At 44.9% G+C, this 23,296-nt stretch overlaps 1 protein-coding gene across 3 annotated transcripts in view; it reads right to left on the reverse strand.

Moving 5' to 3' along the window:
• Nucleotides 1-15,603: 15,603 nt before the first annotated feature.
• Nucleotides 15,604-23,296, reverse strand: part of nampt1 (nicotinamide phosphoribosyltransferase 1) — a 42,774-nt gene continuing 35,081 nt past the window's right edge. For all 3 annotated transcript variants that reach the window (XM_038780159.1, XM_038780160.1, XM_038780161.1), the window contains one exon: nucleotides 15,604-18,414. In XM_038780159.1, the coding sequence (XP_038636087.1) occupies nucleotides 18,304-18,414 (111 nt within the window). In that variant the 3' untranslated portion in view covers nucleotides 15,604-18,303. The remainder of the gene's footprint in view (nucleotides 18,415-23,296) is intronic.

The raw sequence follows: 23,296 nt of genomic DNA on the forward strand, positions 1-23,296 counted from the left end.
CACAGAGAGACTGTGCAGACTCACACACAGACAGTGACCCAAGCGGGAATTGAACCTGGGACCCTGGCACTGTGAAGCAACATTGCTAACCACTGTGCTACTGTGCCGCCCAACTAATCAAGATAATAATTAAAGTCATCCATAATTATTGCTCTATTCTTTTACATGCTCCTATTATATGTTGATTTATACCCTTTCCGAGTGTGACCACTGTTCAGGGGTCTATATACTATTTTTACCAATGTCTTCTTTCCTTGCTGTTTTTTACCTCCACCTAAATGGACTTTCCATCACCCGAGTCTAAATCATCCCTCACAACTGTCCTCATTTAATGTCTTAGTAACACCACCTTTTCCTTCCCTGCTGTCCTTCTGAAAGGTCAGCAATGGATTTCAATGTAGGAAAATATGAGGTTATCCATGTCGTACTTAATATGACATAAAAAGATCAAAGAAGTAAAAAGTGTGGAAATGCAATAGTTATAGGGGATTTCATTGTAAGGGGAATAGTCCCAGTTTATTAAGTTCCCAGTTTTGACCTCCTTGTAACTGTGTTTCCGTAATGGACATCAGACCGTATCCATTACCTCAATTTGCATGGCAGTTCATCTACCTTATTCCAAATGCTTTGTGATTTAAGATACGTTTTTAGGCTTGCCGTTTTGCCACTTTTAATCATTCTAACTTTTCTTTGGACTGTGACCCTATTTGCCTCTCGCCCTTGATTACCCTACCTTTCTGCATTTTACTGTTCTTTCTTACTGGCATTGTTTCTCTTTCCCTTGTCACCCTGCTTAGGTTGCCATCCCTGATATTCTAGTTTAAACCCTCCCAACCACACTAGCAAACACTCGCCCTGGGACATCAGCCCCGGTCCTGCCCAAGTGTAACCCGTCGAGTTTGTACTAGTCCCACCTCCCCCAGAACGAGTTCCAATGTCCCAGGAACCTGAAAGCCTGCCCCTTGCACCATCTTTCCAGCTACATATTCATCTCATCTATCCTTCTATTCCTACAGTGACTAGCATGTGGCATTGGTAGTAATCCTGAGATCACTACATTTGAGGTCCTACTTTTCAACTTAATTCCTAACTTCCTATATTCTGCTTTTAGGACCTCATCCCTTTTCTTTACATGTTATTGGTCATGACGACTGGGTGTTCACCCTCCCCCTCCAGAATATCTTGTAGCCGCTCTGAGACATCCTTGACCCTAGTACCTGGGCAGCAGCATACCATCCAGGATTCTGATTTGGGGCACAGAAACACCTATCTATTCCCCTTACAATGAAATCCCCTATAACTATTGCATTTCCACATTTTTTACTTCTTTGATATTTTTATGTCATTTTAAGTACAAAGTGGATAACCTCACATTTTCCTACACTGAAATCCATTGGCCACAAATTTGCCCATTTGCTTCACCTGTTAATATATCTTCATAAGTGTAAATTTCCATCTAGGCTGCTTACAATGGCACCTACCTTTGTGTCAGCAGCAAACTTGGAAATGTGGCCTTTTATCCCATTATTTAAGTCATCAATAAAAACAGTGTGAGTAGTTGAGGCCCCAACAGGGATCCTTGTGGTGTACCAGTAGTCACATCCTGTCAATTAGAGCACCGGTCCATAAGGCTTACTCTGTCTCCGACCACTCAGCTAACTCCATAACCTGGTCAATAATTTGCCTTCAATTCCAAGAGCTTCACATTAGCCAGAAGTCTTTTAAAGATATTATCAAATGCCTTCTGAAAGTCCATTCAAAAAGCACCCCTAAGATAGGCTCTTAACCATTACTTTAAACACCTCCTCATGACCTCCTATCATGTTCGGAGTTAGCATGAATTTGTAAATGTTCAAAGTGCTCATTCACTCAAACCATAATTATACACCATACTAATTTCCCAATAACAGATCTTAGGCTAATTGGAGGTTAGTCAAAATTGCCTGATTTCCGTTTGCCTCGATTGGCATCTTCAAATTTCCAATTTAAAGGACTGATTCCCAACTGAGAGAACTTTGGAAGTTTCTCGTTAGGGCTTTGGGTGGCACGGTAGCACAGTGGTTAGTACTGTTGCTTCACAGCACCAGGGTCCCAGGTTCAATTGGCGGCTTGGGTCACTGTGCGGAGTCTGCACGTTCTCCCCATGTCTGTGTGGGTTTCCTCCGGGTGCTCCATTTTCCTCCCACAATTTCCGAAAGACCTGTTGTTAGGTGAATTGGACATTCTGAATTCTCCTTCCGTGTACTTGAAATTGCGCCAGAATGTGGCGACTCGGGGCTTTTCACAGTAATTTCATTGCGTGTTAATGTAAGCCTACTTGTGGCAATAAAGATTATTATTATTGAAGATCTTGTGGCACTGTGGGAAGCACCCTACCTTGAAGCCAAAAGTTTTAGGTTTGAATCCCACCCCTTGATTTGATGGCCAGGGAAGGTGTAACAGCCTCCCCGAACAGGCGCCGGAATGTGGCGACTAGGGGCTTTTCACAGTAACTTCATTTGAAGCCTACTCATGACAATAAGCGATTTTCATTTCATTTCATGGTATGGCATGGTAATCTATGTTAATCTATCTGATACACCTTATATCAGTGCTAAGAGTGGGAGAGTTTCCTTATCAGCAGAATAGTGCAGTAGTTGCAGTGCAGCAGCACTGACACATCAGATTGACAGTCTGTCAGACCAGAAAGCAGCTGGAGAGTGTATACCAGTTTAGTCTGATATTTTATTGGGTTGGATGAAATTGGGTATCACACAGGAAGAAATGGAACATCACTTTGGGTGGTGGGGGAAATATCTGATATGCAGGAGAATCTCAGAATCCTGAACCATTCAAAAAAAAGTGTACCCTTGTAGATCTGGGCAATTTTATTCAGCAGCAGTTTTCATGATTTGGGAACTACAGCTCCACATCGCTCCAATATGAGAAATGCCACAGATTTTCCCAGGTCCCGTTGTGATCTACAAAGTAAACCAAAGTATTTTGATGCCTTTATCGTGTGTCAGGTGAAAGGAAATATTGTTTTAAATCTTATCAGGTGCTGCCTCCAAATGTCTGCTAACTTTTAAAGTATAGTACCAAGATCTAATTACATTAGAAGCCTTCAATCCAATGACCAATCCATATGCCCATGGTTAAGTGATTCTATAACACAAGTGTTTATTTGTAGGTTAGATTATTTGTACAGACAGTAATGGGCCTTTGCCAATCATTCAAACCTGCAGCCTTTCCATTCTAGCTTTCCAAAGAGGGCCATTACACAAGCAAGGTGTAGTCCTTGGCATCACTGTGAAAAATGTTCATTTCCATTCAGTTTGTAATCTTTTATAAGTTCATAAGATATAGCAGCAGAAGCCTAAACACCTTCAATACGATCATGGTTGATCCCATCATGGCCTCAACTCCATCGTCCTGCCCGTTCTCATTACCAATCTCATTACCTTCAACCCATTACCAATTAAAAATCTGTCTAACTCCTCCTTAAATTTACTCACTGTCCCAGCATCCACTGCACTCTGAGGGAGTGAATTCCACAGATTCACAACCCTTTTGGAGAAGTAGTTTCTCCTCAACTTTGTTTGAAATTTGCTACCTCTTATTCTGAGAGGAAGCATCTGCTCCACGTCGACCTCATCCACAGCTTTTAGCACCTTGTACACCTCGATTTGATCTCCTCTCATTCTTCCAAACTGTAGAGAGTATGGGCCTAAACTGTTCAATCTCTCCTCATATGCCAAACCACTCATCTCTGGAATCAATCTAGTGAACCTCCTCTGAACTGCCTCTGAGGCCACTACATTTTCCTCAAATAAAGGGACCAAAACCGTGCACAATACTCCAGGTGCGGTCTTATCAATGCCTTGTATAGTTGCAACTTCCTTACCTTCAGGTGTTCCTCCCAAAGCCAACTGTGCTACCAAAGGTACAGTAGCACTCAATACAAAGATATTGAGTTACAGTGGAACACTAGCACGCAGACAATAAGTCACTGGTACAAGTTCACTCTGGGGTAATCCATTCACTGCAGAACAAGCAACTAACAAGGTGAAAAATGGTCAACATTCCTTTAATAAATCTCATTTATGAAGCATGCCAGACAGTATCCAACTTCAAAATAAATACATCCCAGCTATGAAGAGGGGGAACTAATATCAGTTTACTTCACAACACTAAAAAGGGATTGGAAGGCATTGTTCATAATAATCCTTAGTTTTCCCACAGTGTGACGACTGAAAATCTTTAGGAATATTGGATTATAGGTATTGGGTAATTTTAAAGGTTAAAATCCTGGGGTTAGAGTGTGTTTAACTGCGATGGTCATGCTTTTGTTTTAGAAAGAATTGCTTTGCAGGATTCGGGTGCCTTTAGCAGCCAGAAAGTGAAATTGACAAAGGGTTGTGTTTTTTAGTTTGGACTAAATGGAATGTGGTTTGACTGGGAAAGTCTCTGTGGAGTTAATGTACTTTGCTACCTGCAGAGATCATTTGTTTTTTAGCTTGGGAAGAGGAGGTCATTGATGGGTGGAGCCCAGGGATGCAGAGAGACATTTTGAAAAGCTTTAGAGAGGCAGGTTTTTGGAGAAAGCTTTGGAGAGAGGAGGTGAATTCGGGGGCTGGATTCTCCCCTACCCGGTGGGCGGGGGGTCCCGGCGGGATGGAGTGGCGTGAACCACTCCATCGTCGGGCCACCCCAAAGGTGCGGATTTCTCCGCACCTTTAGGGGCTAAGCCCCCACATTGAGGGGCTAGGCCTGCGCAGGAGTGGTTCCCGTCCCGCCGGCTGGTGTGGAAGGCCTTTGGCGCCACGCCAGCCGGGGCCGAAGGGACTTCGCCGGCTGGCGGAAGTCCGCGCATGAGCGGGAGTGTCAGCGGCTGCTGACGTCATCCCCACGCATGTGCAGGGGAGGGGCTCACTTCCACGTCGGCCATCGCGTAGTCTATGGCCGACGCGGAAGGAAAAGAGTGCCCCCACGGCACAGGCCCGCCCACGGATCGGTGGGCCCCGATCGCGGGCCAGGCCACCATGGGGGCACCCCCCCCGGGGCCAGATCGCCCTGCGCCCCCTGCCCCCCGGAGCCTGCCCGCGCCGCCAGTCCCGCCAGTAAGGGAGGTGTTTTGATTTCCGCCGGCAGGACCGGCATTACAGCAGCGGGGCTTCGGCCCATCGCAGGCCGCCGAAGCTCCGGTACCGGAGACTTCAGGAGACGGCGGGGGCGGGATTCACGCCGGCCCCTGGCGATTCTCCGACCCGGCAGGGCGTCGGAGAATCCAGCCCCTGATCTGCCTGATACCGAGTCCACAATTCTCCCACAGTAAGATGGATTGAGAGCCGTACTTCTTTTCTGATTGTTAACTTTATTGCAGTGTTAATATAAGCATACTTCTGACAATAATAAATATTATTATAAATTGAGTAGTAGTATTTAAGGGGCAATGGTCAGCTGTTCTTTTATTTTTTGAAGTTAAGAGTTTTAATATTGTATTCATAATAAAGTTTGTTTTAAAAATACCCAATCCCTATATTTTAATGCAGTCACTCCTGGCGCGAATCATTCTTTCCACACAGTCATCCAACTAAACGAAAATATGAGGGTTTCAGTCCAGTATCCTAGCCACTGTTGGGGTCCCGTCTGGGATTATAATAACAGAACCACATAAACTGGGCTTTAGTTAGAGAATCCTTGTGGAATTCATTAGATTAGACGAAGTTCAACTTGTAGTCAATGTTGAGACGTAAATAGGTTTGGCAAATATCACCAAATAACTAATACAATTCAACAGCCATGGTAGGTAATGCATCTAACTGAAGCTCATGGAATGTAGTGCAGATTGATGTGTAACCTCCTGAAATCAATCCCAAGAAAATATAATGGCCAGGAAATATGAAGATTTTGTTCAACTTTGTTCGGACCTGCTGCCCTTTCATGACAAAAATTGGAAAAAACTGTTGTAGCTGAGGTATGAAACTAATTCCTAGCCAGCGCCTTGAACAGTAGACCTAGAGAGATTTATACTTTGCTCACTATCATCATTTCAAAATATCCTGAAGTTTTATTAGCCGTTTCTAAGTTGGGACACACAACTATGAGGAAATACTTCGGAGACCCAAGTTAACTCAGATGGCTTGAGCATGCTGCTAAATAAGGCCAGTATTGAGAGTTCAATCCCTGTACTGGCTGGGGTAGTTCTTGGGACCTCTTCTTTCTTATCTCAGTGATATCAGGATGTGAGCCAAGATTAGTGTCTCAGACTAGAGCACTATATGGTGGAAGAAAAATCTTTCTTAGATTTTCAGAGGTTAATCCTTTGTTAACCTCTGCTTGAAAACTGATGAAGCACGAGGAAATAAAGCAACATTACACAACTGGCACAAAAGGAAGAGCAAAAGGCTATCTTTCACAATGATTAAAACCTGCTCGACTGCTTTATAAAACAGAATCTACAGGACTTCCTGGTTATTTTAAGGGTGCAAACATAAGCAATAAAATGATAGTGAACCAATTGGAGGACCAGCTAACAGTTTTGTTCATGATGTGGAGATGCCGGCGTTGGACTGGGGTGAGCACAGTACAACACCAAGTTAAAGTCCAACATGTTTGTTTCAAACACCTGAGGAAGGAGCAGTGTTCCGAAAGCTAGTGTTTGAAAAAAACATGTTGGACTTTAACCTGGTGTTGTAAGACTTCTTAGTTTTGTTCAGCACATAGCCAAGGACCCCTCCTTTCTAACGGGGCATATACAAAAGTCAACAGATAATACCTGGGTGAACTGCATGTCCAACATTCGTGAGGTAGTAGTGAAACAGAGGTAATCCACTCATCAGTGAAATGGCACTGGGATCTGAGACAGGCTACTTGCAGCAAGCCTTAATCAAGCTCCAAAGGGTCTTGAGGCTGCCCAATCACCCGAATTCTATACAAGAGTATCAAGAAACACCATGCGATCTGTCATACCCACTTTCCAATGTATTGAGCAAGTGATTTGTTCCTCCAAACAACTGCAAAACATGGAGCTTCCAATACTCATGCACCACAGTGGTAAGCATTGAAAATATTTGGGAAAAAAAGAATCGGGATAGAGCTCTTTCAACAAGTCAGTAGGTACAATGGGTCAAATGGCTTTATCTGTGCTTTATTTGCCCATACTGTGAAACCAATTGAAGTAGGGAGAACATATTTTCAGTCACTAAGAGAAAAGTACATCATTATATTTCTGAATACTAAAGCCTATAATTTTGCAGCCTACCAGGCCATTTTACTCATTGTGCATATTCTAGCTCTGAATTTACAGTGCAAAAGGAGGCCATTCGGCCCACCAAATCTACATGGCCCCTAAAAGAGCACCCTATCTAAGCCCACACCTCCACCATATCCGAGCAACCCCACCTAACATTTGGACACTACAGGGCAATTTATCATGACCAATCCACCTAACCCGCACATCTTTGGCCTGTGGGAGGAAACCGGAGCACCAGGAGGAAACATACGAAGACACGGGGAGAACGTGCAGACTCCGCACAGACAGTGACCCAAGCCAGAAATCAAACCCGGGTCCCTGGTGCGGTGAAGCAACAGTGCTAACCACTGTGCTACCATACCACCCCAGCTTCAATTATTCCCACCACCTTACTGTTTCAACGTAGCCCATTTTCAAGTATTTACCCAACTCCCTTTTGAAAGGAATGATTTAATCTGCTTTCAAATGATGAATTCTAGATAATTCACTGCATTAAAATAAAAATCAATTTGTCCCCTTATACCTTTGTATTTTTGCCAACCATCTTGTCCTCTGGTTATCAATATTCCTGCCAATAGAAGTGGTTTCGCCCCACCTACAGGAATCACGATGGAATGTTTGAAACCAGCAACCATTACTTAATAGCTCAGATTTGCAGACAGTCAGCACCGAAGTGAAGGTGCTCGCCCCTGACCTCAAATAATGCCGTCCACAAAGATCTAGCAATCTCTGTGAATTTGGGCTTCACCTATCCAGATGTCAAATTCAATCTGGTGCCAGTTGAAAGGAATCTCCAGAATCCCAACAAGTGATGAAATAAAGCAGGATAGATAGCCAATCACATTGATGAATTCTTTTTTTTTAGATTAGCCAATTATTTTTTCCAATTAAGGGGCAATTTAGCGTGGCCAATCCACCTACTCTGCACATTTTTGGGTTGTGGGGGCGAAACCCACGCAGACACGGGGAGAACGTGCAAACTACACACGGACAGTGACCCAGAGCCGGGATCGAACCTGGGACCTCAGCGCCGTGAGGCGGTTGTGCTAACCACTAGGCCACCGTGCTGCCCTACATTGATGAATTCTAATGGACAGAAAACCAGGAAGTAAAATTCACTGATTATACTCTATTTCAAAATACATTTTAGAGAGCAAAATCAAGATTGGGCACACACATTGGAAGCTGAAGTTTCATTTAAAAGGAGTAAAAACAGAAAAAAAATGATATTCTACAAATCTAAAATTATTTTCCCGGGCCAAGGAAGAGATTCAGCAGTAGCTATGGCTAAGTATGCCATTAAACAACCAGTTACATTTCATTACCAAGGGAAGGACACTACAAAGAGTGGGAGTGGGATTTATACTTTGCTCACTATCCCCATTTCAAAATATCCCGAAGTTTTATTAGCCGTTCGCAAGTTGGGACACACATCTACGAGGAAGTACTTCAGAAACTCAAATTAACTCAGATGGCTAGAGCATGCTGCTGAATAAGGCCAGTGTTGAGGGTTCAATCCCTGTACAATGTAAAAGGGTGAGCTTTCAGTGGTTTCTAAGGTTGTCATCTGCAAAACTTCAACAGCAGACACTGAGGAGGGAATGACTCAGCAGCTCCCAGGATTTCCACATTTAACTGCTTTTGTGCCGACACCCTGGGGCAGGATTCTCCGACCCCCTGCTGGGTCGGAAGAGCGCCGGGGAGTGGCATGAATCCCGCCCCGCCGCTGGCTGCTGAATTCTTTGGCACCGGTTTTTTGGCAGGGGCGGGGATCACACCGCTCCGGTCGGGGGCCGCAACATTTAGGCATCATGGGAACAATTCAATGGCCACATGGAGCTTAAGCGAAAGCACAAGGCCATTAAATTGCAGGAGATGCCAGGCATCGATCTGTTTGCGATCTAAACGGCCTGCTCCCATTGGGGATCCAACCGTAGTTTCAACAAACCAACAATCAAGGCTTAAGCCAAGTCTCCATACAATTAACGGGAGCGATTCCCGATCTAAGTAGTCATGCGGGCACCAATTAGTACTCCTTTTTAGCTGGCAGAAGGGCAGCTGCAGAGACATGAGGGTGGTTCTGGGCAATGAGCTCGATGTGCTGGAGGTGAAGGGGGAACAGGTGTCCACCGCAGGAGGAGGAGGGTGAGGAGGCACCAGACCAGGAGGAGCTGGAGGACGAACCCAGGGAGGACCCACACGACAGGCGGCAGTGGTGAAGGTCCGGCATGCCCCGGGGCCAGGGAGGCACTCATCCTCGCCTGCATCGATCCCTCATCCTTCCTCTCCCCCATTCCCTCATCATTTCCCACCCTCCCAGGGTGACTGTGTCAGCACTGTCAGTGGGTTACTGTCAAGGGCGGGGTGGGGGGAGGCTGATGATAACTCGTTGCGAGGTGAGTGCTGGTGCTCTTTATTTAGTGTCATTGTCTGACCCCTGCCTCTCTGCTGAGTGTTCGCTCACATCTATCACCTGCACGGGTTGGGGGGGCATCCAGGACCTCCACGTCGGGTAGATGGGATTGGTGCTCGGCCCGCATTGCGGAAGAAAGTGCCAGAGGCCTCGTAAAATCATGTCCACATGTTTTGGCCGTGTCCACTGTTGAGGGGGTTCTCTGATGTTATGTTTTGAGATTCTGGGGCATGGGGGTGGCCCGAATTCAGAGGTGGCAATATTCGGTGTGTCAGAAGATCCAGAAGTCCAGGTGGGGAGAGATCGATGTTTCGGGCTTTTCCTCCCCGATAGCCTGGAGCTAGATCTTGGGACTCGGAGCCAGCGAAGGCGCGGGTATGGGTGAATGACCTGACAGAATGCTGACGATTGGAGAAGGTCAAGTTCGCTTTGCGGGAGTCGGAGTAGGGGTCCACCTGTAGGTGGAAACCGTTCCACCGATTTCTTCAAGGTGGATTGAGAGGTCAGCGGGATCGATGGGGGGGGGAATAAGTGAGGGAAATTAGGACAGTGGAGTGTTGCTTTAGGAGAGGTCCAGGACTTGTGGTTTCTGTTCATGCTGATGTTAGGGTCTGATATTCTTATGTGAAATACCTTGAATAAGAATATTTTTAAAAGTACCAGAGGCAACATCTTGGTCGAGGTCAACAACTTTTATTAATTAACACGTGCCCCCCCGCACTGCCCAATCCCCCCTCCCCGATGGTGCTGCCCCCTCTCCACTCAGTGATCCATGACCTCCCATTCTCTACAGTGTCTAGGTGTGGCTGCTGGATGCACACACCAGTGGAGGCAGTCTGCTGCCTATCGTGTCCCGTGGGCTTTGATGCCCTTAGTGGGCATACTCTGGGGGCTAGACGGCCCCGGCATAGTTGCCAGCAGAACATGGCCCATCGTGTAGAGGTGTGTGCCTCTACCTGTCCGGGTGCTCACTCCAAGAAGTGTCAATCAGTGGCTATTCAGGGGAGAACGGGTGGCTGCCATTGCCACTCCGTAGGGTGGCTCAGGGTTGGCACACAGCAGCCCCTCCACCCGGTTGGTGCCCATAGCGCCCTGGGGTTCACCTCAGGATTGAGGGCTAGCTGGATCCAGCCCTGGCTGCCCCTGCATCATCTGGCTCTGCCAACCCTAGCGGCTCCCTCACGTCTGCAGCATAGTCGATGCTCTCGGCAATGCTCCTCAGTGACTGAGATGTTCTGGAGCCCACTTGCCACTGGGACCATGTACCCCAGCGACCAGGATATGCTCTGCAGCACGGCAGCTATGCCCACCTGAGACCAGGACATGTATCGCAGTGCCGCGGCTATGCCCACATGGGATTGGGCGATCTCCCCTTGCGACGGGGGCAAGCTCTGGAAGGCCTTGGCAATACCTACCTGAGACTGGGATATGCCCCGCAGCGCCTTTTCAAGATCCACCTGGTACTGGGACACATCCCCCAGCAACTGGGTCACACTATTGAGACACTCAGCCATGGCTGTCACCGACTGTGCCATGCCTTGGACACCTCCACACATGCTGCCAACATTGTGCACTGGACCCACAGTGGTAGTGTTTGCCTTGGAGCCATGCATTGCCTGCACCCTTTGCTGTGCCCCATGGCCTCTGGGACCTGGGTGGGGGGTCACTGACATCCCCCTTGGAATTTCACAGCTGCACCCTAGCATCAGCTCCGGGTAAACCTGGCCGAGGTTCAACATCGGAACAGGACCCAGCTGGGTCCTGGGATCCGGCAGAGGTCCAACTGCTGTCACGACTGGGCATTCCTGCTCCCACCTGATGTCCCCCCAGAAACCTTTCCAGTACCGTTTCCTCCGAGGTGCGTGCCTCTGCGCTGGTGGAGGGTGGGGAATGATAGCTCCTCTGAGGTGTTCCCATGGGAGGTGTGTGACCACCCCCCTAATGCGCTGGTGCCATCGGATGGAGATCCTGAGAGAATGGACATGTGGTCAATGGGAGGGATGAGTCAGTCTGTGTGGCATTAACAACTCACGTGCGACAGGTCATTTATGTGGGGGCCAGTGGAGCCTCACATCTGCACTGGACGGCAACCTCTACGTTGGGGACAGATGTCCTCTGCCACCCCTTGACCTTCAGGATCCATTCATTACAGCAAGTGAGGACTCTGATGTCCGGCGCCCCACTGCCTGCTTGTTGAGAACCAACTTCTCCTGTGGTGAGACAGGGGCACCACCGTTCATCGTGGGGAGAGAGAGAATGGGGGGGGGGGGGGGGGGGAAGAGAGAGAAAGAGGGGAGGATGGCATGGTCAGCACATCTGGACATGGGATGGGCCAGAGCATGGAACGGTGTGGGTTGGTGCCAAGCACATACTCCTGGTAGGGGAAGGGTCAGGTGCCAACCCAGAGGTGGTTGACCTTACAACACTGGGTGCTGGTCTCCTGGTCACACTCCCCATGCTAACGTCTACTACCACTTCCTGCCAGGCAGCACTGGCTGCTTCTTTAGGGCCCTCGGGGGATAAGGCATCCTGTCTACTCAAACGCATCCAACAATCTGCCCAGATTGCTGGTCTTCTCGGAGGCATGGCTCCTTATTCATTTCATTCATGGCTGTGTGTCGAGTCGGTTTGGTTGTAGAGGATCGATTGCTGCTCTCCCTTGTTAGGTCAGCACAATTCCGGCGAATCAAGCAGGCAGGGTGGGGGTGGGGGTGAGAAAACATATCATTTGCAGTGTGAAGCGTGTGGGGCCTTATTAAGTGGATCAATTAACATTTTACACCTGTGGTGGCCTCGCCAGGCCAAACATTGGGAATATCACGGCAGTTAAGACTATAAGACATAGGAGCAGAAGCAGGCCACTCGGCGCAGTCTGCTCCGCCATTCAATCATGGCTGACATTTTTCTCATCCCCATTCTCCTGCCTTCTCCCCATAATCCCTGATCCACTTATTAATCAAAAGCTTATCTATCTCGGTCTCAAAGACACTCAGTGATTTGGCCTCCACAACCTTCTATGGCAAAGAGTTCCACAGATTCACCACACCCTAACTGAAGAAATTCCTCATCTGTTTTAAAGGATCGTCCCTTTAATCTGAAATGGTGTCCTCTGGTTCTAGTTTTTCCTACAAGTGGAAACATCCTCTCCATGTCCACTCTATCCAGGCCTCACAATATCCTGTAAGTTTCAATAAGATCCTCCCTTATGCTTCTAAGCTCCAATGAGTACAGACCCAGAGTTTTCAACCGTTCCTCATGCGGCAAGTTCCTCATTCCAGGGATCATTCTTGTGAACCTCCTCTGAACCCTTTCCAAGGCCAGCACATCTTTCCTTAGATACGGGACCCAAAACTGCTCACAATACTCCAAATGGTGCCTGACCAGAAGTTCATCCCTGCTCTTGTATTCTAGCCCTCTTGACATGAATACTAACATGGCATTTGCCTTCTTAACTGCTGAACCTGCACATTAACTTTAAGAGAATTGTCTTTGTGCTTCTGATTTCCTAAGCATTTCCCCATTTAGAAAATAGTCTGCCTAAATTCCTCCTTCCAAAGTACATAGCCATATACTTTTCCACATTGTATTTCATTTGCCACTGCATTGCTCACTCTCCTAGCCTACACAAATCCTTCTGCAGCCCACTCTCCTTGCCTGTACAAATCCTTCTGCAGCCCCCTCAGCATTAATGCACTTGGGAAGTCTTTTGATGAAATCGCACCCCAAACATTTTCTTAAATTTGCCACCTGATCTCATTTACTGTCTTGACCTGTATCAGGGGCTGGTTTAGCATAGTGGGCTAAGCAGCTGGCTTTTAATGCAGAACAATGCCAGCAGCGCGGTTTCAATTTCTGTTCCAGCCTCCCCGAACAGGCGCCGGAATGTGGCAACTAGGTTTTCACAGTAACTTAATTGAAGCCTACTTGTGACAATAATCAGTTATTATTATAAATAAACAGCTTATGTTTAGCATTCATGTTTATTGTCTTGTTGGTTTAGAAACCAAAACAGACTGTTTGTTTCCTTCACCTTATGGCTATTAGCATTTTACATAATTGGGACTGCTGCAATTGGTAACTTCGCCTATTGCCCATGAGTTTCAAGGCAAATTTTAAAATTTAGTTAAGCTTTCTCCTTTTGACTGGGCTCAAAAGCCCCAATTATTATCCAGCTTCATTCTTCACCACTGTGACCCTTAATCTTTACGCACACTACTTACAATTCTAGAAAACCATCAGATTAAAACAGGAAGTACTGGAAATATTTCAGGTTTGGGAGCATCTGCACAGAAATTGATGAAATGTCATGGAGCTGAAGTTGGGGAGAAAAAAAATGTTTCCTTGGAAAGCAATTGCCTATTTCTGACAAAAGATCATCAGCCTACAATGCTAATTCTTTCTTTAGTTTTTATTTATTTCTCAACATTTGCAATTTTTTTACTTTCTGTCTCAATCGGATATTGATTAAATTGACTTATAAATAGATATTTATGAGCAAAATGGAAATCTATTTGCTAATACGAGATTGGTCTGGATTTTGCATGGTCTGGATATTGCACGTGCTACTGACCGTAAAGAGAAGCTGCCAACAAACGATAGAGTGATGCTATGGTTCCCCCCCGCCAACTCCTGAAGGGAGTTGAAATCTGGCACCTAGGTCAAGGCAATATCTTGGTGAGCAGCAGCAATATCAATAAACAGGTAAAGTATCAAATCACATTGAATTATTGAAACAACAAATTAGTAAGTTAAAATAATACCTTCATGGTTAAATTTTCAAAGTGAAATAAATGAAGGATAAATGGACTAAGAGTGCAGTGAAACCCCAATTTCAAGGAAAATTAGTCCATGATAACCTATTTTAATAACGGAGGATAATAGTGCTCACATATCATGAAGTAAATCAGACAGCAACTGCTAGTCTCCACATTCACAGAAGCCCTATTTGCCCTGCTGCTCCATTACTGGTATTTTGCCTGACTCAGCTTTGAAATGGATTTAAGAACATGAAGTTGCTATACTTAACTACATATAAAACACACAGGAAAACATTATTGCTGTTTTTGCATGCAAGTTACTTTTTTTTTTAAAATTGGGTGTTGCATCTTACTATCAACCAACCAGCTAAGAGTGTCATATCTTCAGAACTAATTGTTGGGAGGTCATTTTTTACTTTTGATCTCAGCTCTATTTCACTTTGCATTATTATATGGCTAAGTTGGGGCAACACGATGGTGCAGTGGTTAGCACTGCTGTCTCACGGCACAGAGGTCCCAGGTTCAATCCCAGCCCTGGGTCACTGTCTGTGTGGATTCTCTGTGTTTGCGTGCGTTCGCCCCACAACCCAAAGATATGCAGGTTAGATGGATTGGCCACGCTAAATTGCCCCTTAATTGGACAAAGTGAATTGGGTACTCCAAAATATTTTTTTTAAAATGATTATACAGCCAAGTTAAATATTCTGATGAAGCATGCTGTTGGCTTGCTCTGTTCACAGATCGCCTGTTGAATGAGCCGCTCTAAATCAAACACCTGACGACAGCAAACTGTCCCTCAAAAGTCCCCGTAGTTGAATGGCAAGTGCTGACCCCTCACCACTGACTGCATAATTTGGATTATTCATTTTTATGTATTTTGACTAAGCTTAATGTTTCAGCTACTGAGAATATGATTCTTTTGTTTTATAGAGCTTCACTTTGATCTGATTTAATTATGAAGATAAAGGACTCTGAATATTTCACTTGTGCTTTCAGAGAATATATGGTCCAGTGAACCCAAATGTAACAATTCGTGGTAATGACAGCGAGTAATTAAATAGAGCATTTTTACTAATCTTCTCCAGAAGGACCAATCGAACTCTAGGCCAAAGGAACGTCAAGTTTTTCAGCAAGACATAACTGCCCATGAATTACAAATGCAGTAAGTGGTTTTCTGGTCTAAAAGCAGTAAGCATACATTGTGCAAAAGCTGTAGAAATTTATTCAAAACTCCTCACGACATAATATACACTCAGAAAATCAAAGGATTATATTGAAAAACTTTAAAAAGGAGCTACACAGGACATCTAACAACTCCAAATGTAGGGCGAGTAAAACACTAAGGAATTGCAGATTGGTTTATCTACAATAGTGGGAGGGAAAATGCTCAACAGAATTATATTGATGCAACCAATATCCCAACTAAACAAGATTTAAAACTATATGGGAAACAGGTAGTCACTGAAATCTACAAGAATTCTTGAAGGACAGGCAAGAAGATATTCATTAACATTCCACTTCAGAGCTTCTAAAGCTTCATCCAACCAATACTAATAGAACTACCACTACTGAAAATTGGGTTAACAAAACCCACTTGGAAACCAGATCCTGTATGGGATGTTTCTTGATCAGGTGAAGGTATGTTGCTTTGTTAATTAACTCATTTAAAAAGGTGAGCAGCATCATCAGACAACTAACAATTCAAAACAAGGCTTGTAACAATAATGCTTCAACTCTAAGCCTGATGGGCTTATTGAAGAGTTTGAAATCACACATAAAATTAAATATTTGGTTGGTACACTGGAAGTTTTACTCACTTGATTAATATTATGACCGCTGACATGCATTTTTTTTTCTCTCTAAAGCAGTATCCCCATGTGTTGATTATTCAATTCAGATCAAGTTGGATTGTAACGATTTGCATCACTTATGCAACTCCATAACTTTAACTTGCCATTCATCAAAACCTCAAACAAATTGCTGGCACACTCATTGAACTCATTCTTCAAGGTTAGCTAAATGGCAATAATGCATTTTCAAGGAGCATTAACTCCAAAGTTTTCATTTAACACATTTATTCACATTAAATTTATTAAATCGGGACGGCAAAGACAGTAACATTTTTCAATTTGGAATAATCTAAACTGAATCACTATGTAAAGCGGTTCAGTTTAGAAACAGTAATTGGACATGTGAGTCATTTTGAAAAAACAATTTTAAAATGGTGTGTTTTTGTATTAAAGCATTCTAGGATATTTTTGAATGTTCCAGTGACAACCCTTTCATTTCCTCTATCATTTGATGTCCCAGAATTGCTTTTGAACAGCTGGATAATATTCTGCACGTTTTTCCTAGTATTAATGATTAGTGAATCAGCAGCAAAATAGATTGGAGAAAACAATATTACTAAATGTTCAAATTTGATGAACCATTTGAGAGTAAATCATTGTCTTTTTGAACCGTAGCAAATATACTTCTGCTTTACACCTATGGTGGGACAAAAACTGAATTCACGACACCCAAATAACTCAAAAAAGGTTCTTCTCCAGTCATTTCACAGACGTATGGAATCGATATGGTTTAAAAAAAAAAGAATCCTATTGCATAGTCTAGCAATCTGGTTTACTGTTTAGGTATATTGCTACAGTAAGAAATATCAATATTAAAAGCAATACTCAAATCTGGGAACATTAAACAATAGTACAGAATACAGGAAACTTGCAACACTGCTGGTGCATACAACAGTCCCAGGATTTGAATTTTCTGTGGAACAGGGTAGAAGGTAGAATTTTAAGGGCAATTTTACACTTTGGAATAACATTTATATTTTTATTGCCTCTTCCCGTCATTGTAAAAGTTATGTTTACTTTGATGTTCCATCAGAATATTAATTGAGACACCTAATTTCTTCCTCCCTTTCATTGTTACCTCAGTGTACAAACATTTATTTGGGATGATTAGCTGAATTTTAAAAATGTGAAGGAAAAAAAGCAAAACAAACCTGGCATCTCAAAAGAAAGTGTCCTTCCTATCAATTTTGGAAGAAAGAAGAAATAGAAGGCTGGAGTTCAACAAGTGCAGTGCAAGTCTCATCAGAATTAGTGAATATTGATAAACTACAAAGTCCTTCAACAGTGAATTTACTTTTGATTGTTCCATCAAACTGCAGAAATTTCATTGTGGTTAGATACTTTTCTTTTCTCAGTGCTTACCTTCTTTAAAAGACTACATTTTTCAGCACACAAATAGGTCTATAAAAAAAGTGCACTATTAACTACCCATCCCCTCAAAATCTAAACACATTTGTGTGCTAAAAGGTTTTGTTCACCACAATACCAAATGGTTGTACAACAGTCACAACTACTCTTTCCTATCGGCAAACTGTCCTTCGTCCCAAACCAGAACAAAGTCTGTAATTATAAAATAGAATCCCCTGAAAAAGAAAGCAAAAACTTCATAAAATAGGAAGATTGAAAAGGGGTTTGGTATATATGTACACTAAAAAATATATATATTTAAATTATTTCCAATATTGGCCAACATTATTCACTGAAGTTGGTTGTCCAGTTCAAACATCTGACCAACATTTGCACATGTTCATAATTTCTAGTTACCACTATTATACCCCACAATGTACAAATCACAACACAAGCAGCAGCTGTTCAAAGCAACACATTTTTAAAATTTGTGTCCAGCGTCAGTTAAAAATGCAAACTGCACTGGATGATCAGGGTATGGGTGGGTGTCATTTGCTGTTTTATGTGGCGCAGCATAGTTATAATTTTTTTTTAAACTTTATAGGTAAATTCTAAAACAGTTATGATACATACATCTGTGCATTGAACCCGCAACAGACTTGACATTGTGTACATATATATATATTTGACATGAACTTGAATTTATGGGAGTTCTCTCCAATCCCTTGGCTTCAGGTGAGCATTTTGCCTCACTTCATCAAAGGTGTAGCTCTTTATAACTTTGCCATTCTTGAAAACCGTATGCAGCAGATCCTATAAATAAAGAAACATTTCAAAATCAGATAGAATCATGCTGCCTTTTGAACTGTGGATTAACTAATTACGAAAAGCCACAAGCTGAGACAGTAAAATGATGCCCCGTCTGCCTGCTCAAGTGAGCAAAAAAGATTCCATGACACTATTTTGAACAGGGAGTTATTCCTGCCAATATTTATGCCTTAAATTAACTGTTGCATTGCTGTCTGAGGGAGTTGTGCGCAAATTGTCTGCTAGGTTTCTTACAATGCAACAGTGACTCCACTAAATGGCTGAAAAGTCAGGTAATTGTGAAAGACAGTAAATAAAATGCAAGCCTTTCTTCTCACTAATGCTCCATCTGCAGCCAGTTCTTAGCCACTATTTGTGAAGATTGTGAAGGAATTCAGAAGAAAGGATTATGAAGAATTCCTGCTCTAAACATGCATCACTTTTCTGTTGATTTTGACTGTCTTTTCCCATCATCCCTCTAACCTCAAACTACTTAGCATTCCTAACAGGCAAACAGGAAATAACCGACTACGGGTCATGACAATTTAGTTAGAAGCAGTATTGCACTGACATTCTTGCCGACTCGTCCAGTCCTGCTCTAATCGACGTTCCTCCCTCAGCCTTTTGCTGGAGAACTGGGACCTCAGCTTCAACAGTTATGGTAATAACTGGAGCGATGGGCTTATAGACAATAATGCACATGATACGATACGAGGCGGCACAGGAAATGAAAATGAGAGAAGAATGTTAGAAAGAGAAGTAGAGACACTAAATTAGTGAACCAAACTATGGCACGAGAGAAACTAGTGTCAGGTCATCTAAATGTGACTATTCGCATAATGGTGAAGCAACGGACAAATTAAATCAAGAAGCATCTTAATACACTTTAGCACCACCAAGTGTTGGATCAATTGAATTTTCAAGATCAATATAAAAGGATATGGAGCAAAGACGGGTAAATGAAGCTGAGGTACAGACCAGCTATAATCTAATTGAACGACAAGAATAATCTCAAGGGATCTATGTTGCTCATTTATTTTTTAAAGCACTTATAGCACTATGCGTGATTCAAGATCCAATGCCAGTTTAGCAAACTAGAGCAGGTCGACAATGGATCAAGGGCATGCAGAACAGCAAAACTCTCATTTCAGGATTCTATCCACAAGAGGGTGAATTGGTCAGAAGTAAATAAACTGATCCCATTAGAAGGGTTAAATGGTAGCATAAGAGCAGAGTGGCTACAGCAGATCGATGTGTGGAGGGGAAAGGGAGGTATTTGGCATGCTCTAGGTTTTGAGGTGGGGGTTGGATGAAGGAATGAAGTTTATGCCCACCTTATCTTCCCACACACTTCTAATTCACCTTCTAGTGGCGATATTCCCCATTTAACATGAAAAATAGTTCGAATAGTTGCTCTTGCCTTATTTATTAATTGGTAAGTTATGAATTTGATTTTCATTCTTGTTGGAATGCGAGCTTTATTATATATGTATTTTTTTTTATAACAGGAAAGATATTGGGAGCCATGAAATCAGATGCCCAAAGCGAAAATCTCAAATTTAGTATCACTTACTTTTGTAGTTAATGCCTCTATACCTAAAAGTGCAGAATCTAATTTGTTCCCCCAACTTTATCCTGTCCTTTCCTGATTGCACACTCATCTTTAAAGATTCATGTATCTGCCTCCTTGTTCTCTTCTCGTTAACAATCTTGCTGCAAGACTTCCGGTGTGGACCATGGAGTGAGTGGTCACACACAAGGCAGCTCCTGCCCAAGGTTAGAGAAAAGAGCTCTTTTTAAACAAAAATCAATACAGGGTGGAATTTTGATGAAAAGATGTAGGTGAATGTTGGAGGAGTACTTTCCCCCAGGAATGGCATGTCTCTTGGTTACCAGACCTGGCAGAAACAGTGAAATATTTGGCTGGAGCTGCAGCAAAGACAAAAGCCTCTTCCAGCATGAAGGCGGGGGATAGGCAAGCTTAAAGGCTTCAAGCTGACTGGAGGGCCTTTATTAAAGCTGAACTCCAGCAGCAGAGGGAAAAACCGTGAAAAGATCTCGCCAGGCCATTGAAGAAGCGGTGATGAGGCTTCGGGTGGCGGCCATGGAGGAGTAGGTTGCGCATTCGGCAGCTCCCGTCTGGAACGGACTCTGACTATTTTTCAGGGGTTCTCACGGACGTTTTGGGGCAGATTGGTGAAGCAAACACTGCCAAAAGGATTCCCTCACTGCTGTATGGATAGCTGAACCAGGAATGGCCGGGTGAAGTGTTTAAGTCCCAACAGACAAAAGCATGCGGAGCGGGTGCCGAGGCACAGCATGGCGGCCGGTATAGACCAGGGTGCATGGGCGCAGTGGGCACAGGAGCAACAGTTCCTTAGGGGCGGCTTTGCTGATCTTAAAAAGAACATGCTGGCCCTGATGAAGGCATCAATAGACCCAATGATCGCAACTCAAGACGACACAAGGGAAAGCGATTAAGGAGATGGAGAAAAAGCTATACGACCATGAGGATCAGTTGGTCGCATTGGCCCTTAAGGTGGAGGTGCAGGATGACCTCCACAAGAAGTGGCAGGAGAACCTAGAAAACAGGTCCAGGAGACAGAACTTGAGAATCGTGGGCCTCCCCAAGGTGTGGAGGGTCCGGATGCGGGTATTTGTGTCCAAGATGCTGGAAACGCTGATAGGGACGGGGGTATTGGCTCGACCGCTGGAGATGGACAGGGCGCACAGAGCCCTCGCAAGGAAGCCCAAGGCGAATGAACCGCTTAGGGCCATGGCGGCGAGATTTCATCGCTTCTCGGACAAGGAACTTGTCTTGCGGTGGGCAAAAAAAAGAACAGAGCAGCAGGTGGGAGAACAGCATCTACCAGGACCTGGGTGCGGAGCTGGCCAAGAGGCGTGCTGGATTCAACCGGGTGAAGGCGACCCTCTTCCGCAAGGGGGTTAAATTTGGGATGCTATGGGTCACGTACAAGGAATGGCATCACTATTTTGCGACGCTAGACGAAGCGCGGTTATTCGTCAGACAAAAAAAGCTGGACTCGAATTAAAGGACCGTTAAGCTTTGGTGCAATGCGGCGGTGGGACTGGGTAACACGGTACTGTTTCTAATATAAGATTGTATACAACATTGGGTGCGTGTAAGGGCTGTGGTGGTGGCTGGAGGGTGCAGTGTTTTCGGCGAAGTTGATGTATGGAGGGTGGAGGGGGCCCTGTACTTAGTGCGATTTTTCAAGAAGTTGAAGCCTTGGTTCAACAAGTGTCTCCTCATGGGGCAATGTTAGTGTCTTCTGTTTAGTTTTCATGTCGTATTACTATTTACTCACTGGGGCTGGAGAGGATTGATGGAACCATCAATTCATAGGACACGTGCTTTCAGATATGAACAGTGGTTTTAATCTACTTACTTCTAGAGCCAGCCTGTTACCCGTTGAACTCTCGATGAACTCAGGCTGGCTCTGGACACGGTTATTTATACAGCAGTCTAGGGGGGAGGAGTCGTGGGCGGAGCCAAGGGTGGAGCCCTGTACAAACTCCTGAGCATTCCCAGAGCTACTCCCCCTAGTGGTCGGATAACGCTGCTGCGCTTACAATAGTATTGTTAAATACAGTGTGAATTATTAAGTTACATTCACCACAAGGGGTCCGGACAATGAGGAGACAGTCTGATCGGTGCGAGGGGCAGGAGCTGCCAGGGTCAGCTGACTCTCAGGAGCGTAGTGGGGGGTGGGAGCAAGTGCTCAGTTGGTGTTTGGTGGAGGAGGGGGGGGGGGGGGGGGTGATGCTGCTTTGACAGAGGAGGTATCAATTTCGGGGTACCAATTGAGGGTCGGGGCAGTGGCTCCCTGTGAGGGCGCTCGAGGAATCGAAGGGCGTGGGTTCGAGGTTGGCCAAAAAAGGGCAATGGCGAGTCGGCGGGGGGGAGGGGGAGCAGCTGGAGGCAGCGTCATGTAAAGGTACTAGTCTGGGAGATCGGCTCCTTTGCCATTCTTGCCGACCCGTTACTCGACACGACCGGTGGTGGGTTCCAGAGCTGGCAGAGGGCAGGCATCAGAAGGATGGGAGATCTGTTCATAGACGGAAGCTTTACCAGTTTGAAGGTGCTAGAGAACAAATGTAATCTGCCGCCAGGAAACACCTTTAAATATCTGCAAGTACGAGCTTTCCTGAAAAATAGTTAGTGGCCTTTCCGACGCTGCCACCACGGAGGATAGACAGGGTGGTCCCGGCCCCTGGGTGGGAGAGGGGAAGGTGTCAGATATCTACCAGGAACTACAGGAGGCGGAGGAAACCCCGGTGGAGGAGCTCAAGGGCAAGTGGAGCTAGGTGAGGAGTTGGAAGCAAGTCTGTGGGCAGAGGTCCTGGGCAGAGTTAATTCCTCCTCATCATGTGCCAGGCTCAGTCTAATTCAAGGTGGTCCACCGAGCACACATGACGGCAGCGAGAATGAGCAAGTTTTTTGGGGAAGAAGGCAGTTGTATGAGGTGCAAGGGTAGCCCTGCAAACCACGTCCACATGTTTTGGGCATGCCCGGAGCTTAGAGTTCTGGCAAGGTTTCGCGAGGGCAATGTCCAAGGGGCTTAACACACGGGTGGTGCCGAGTCCAGAGATAGCGATCTTTGGAGTGTCAGAAGACCGGGAGATCAGGGCCGATGTTTTGGCCTTTGCCTCCCTAGTAGCCCGGAGACAGATTTTATTAACGTGGAGGGACTCAAAGCCCCCCCCCCCCCGGGTGTAGAGACTTGGGTTAACGACATGGCTGGGTTCCTTAGCCTTGAGAAAATAAAGTTTGTCTTAAGAGGGTTAAGAGCTAGGGTTCTCTTGGAGATGGCAGCCGTTCGCCGACTTTCTCGGGGAAAATTAGTGTCAGCAGCAGCAGCAGCAA

This window comes from Scyliorhinus canicula, chromosome 20, assembly GCF_902713615.1.
Source record: "Scyliorhinus canicula chromosome 20, sScyCan1.1, whole genome shotgun sequence".
NCBI classification, from domain to species: domain Eukaryota; kingdom Metazoa; phylum Chordata; class Chondrichthyes; order Carcharhiniformes; family Scyliorhinidae; genus Scyliorhinus; species Scyliorhinus canicula.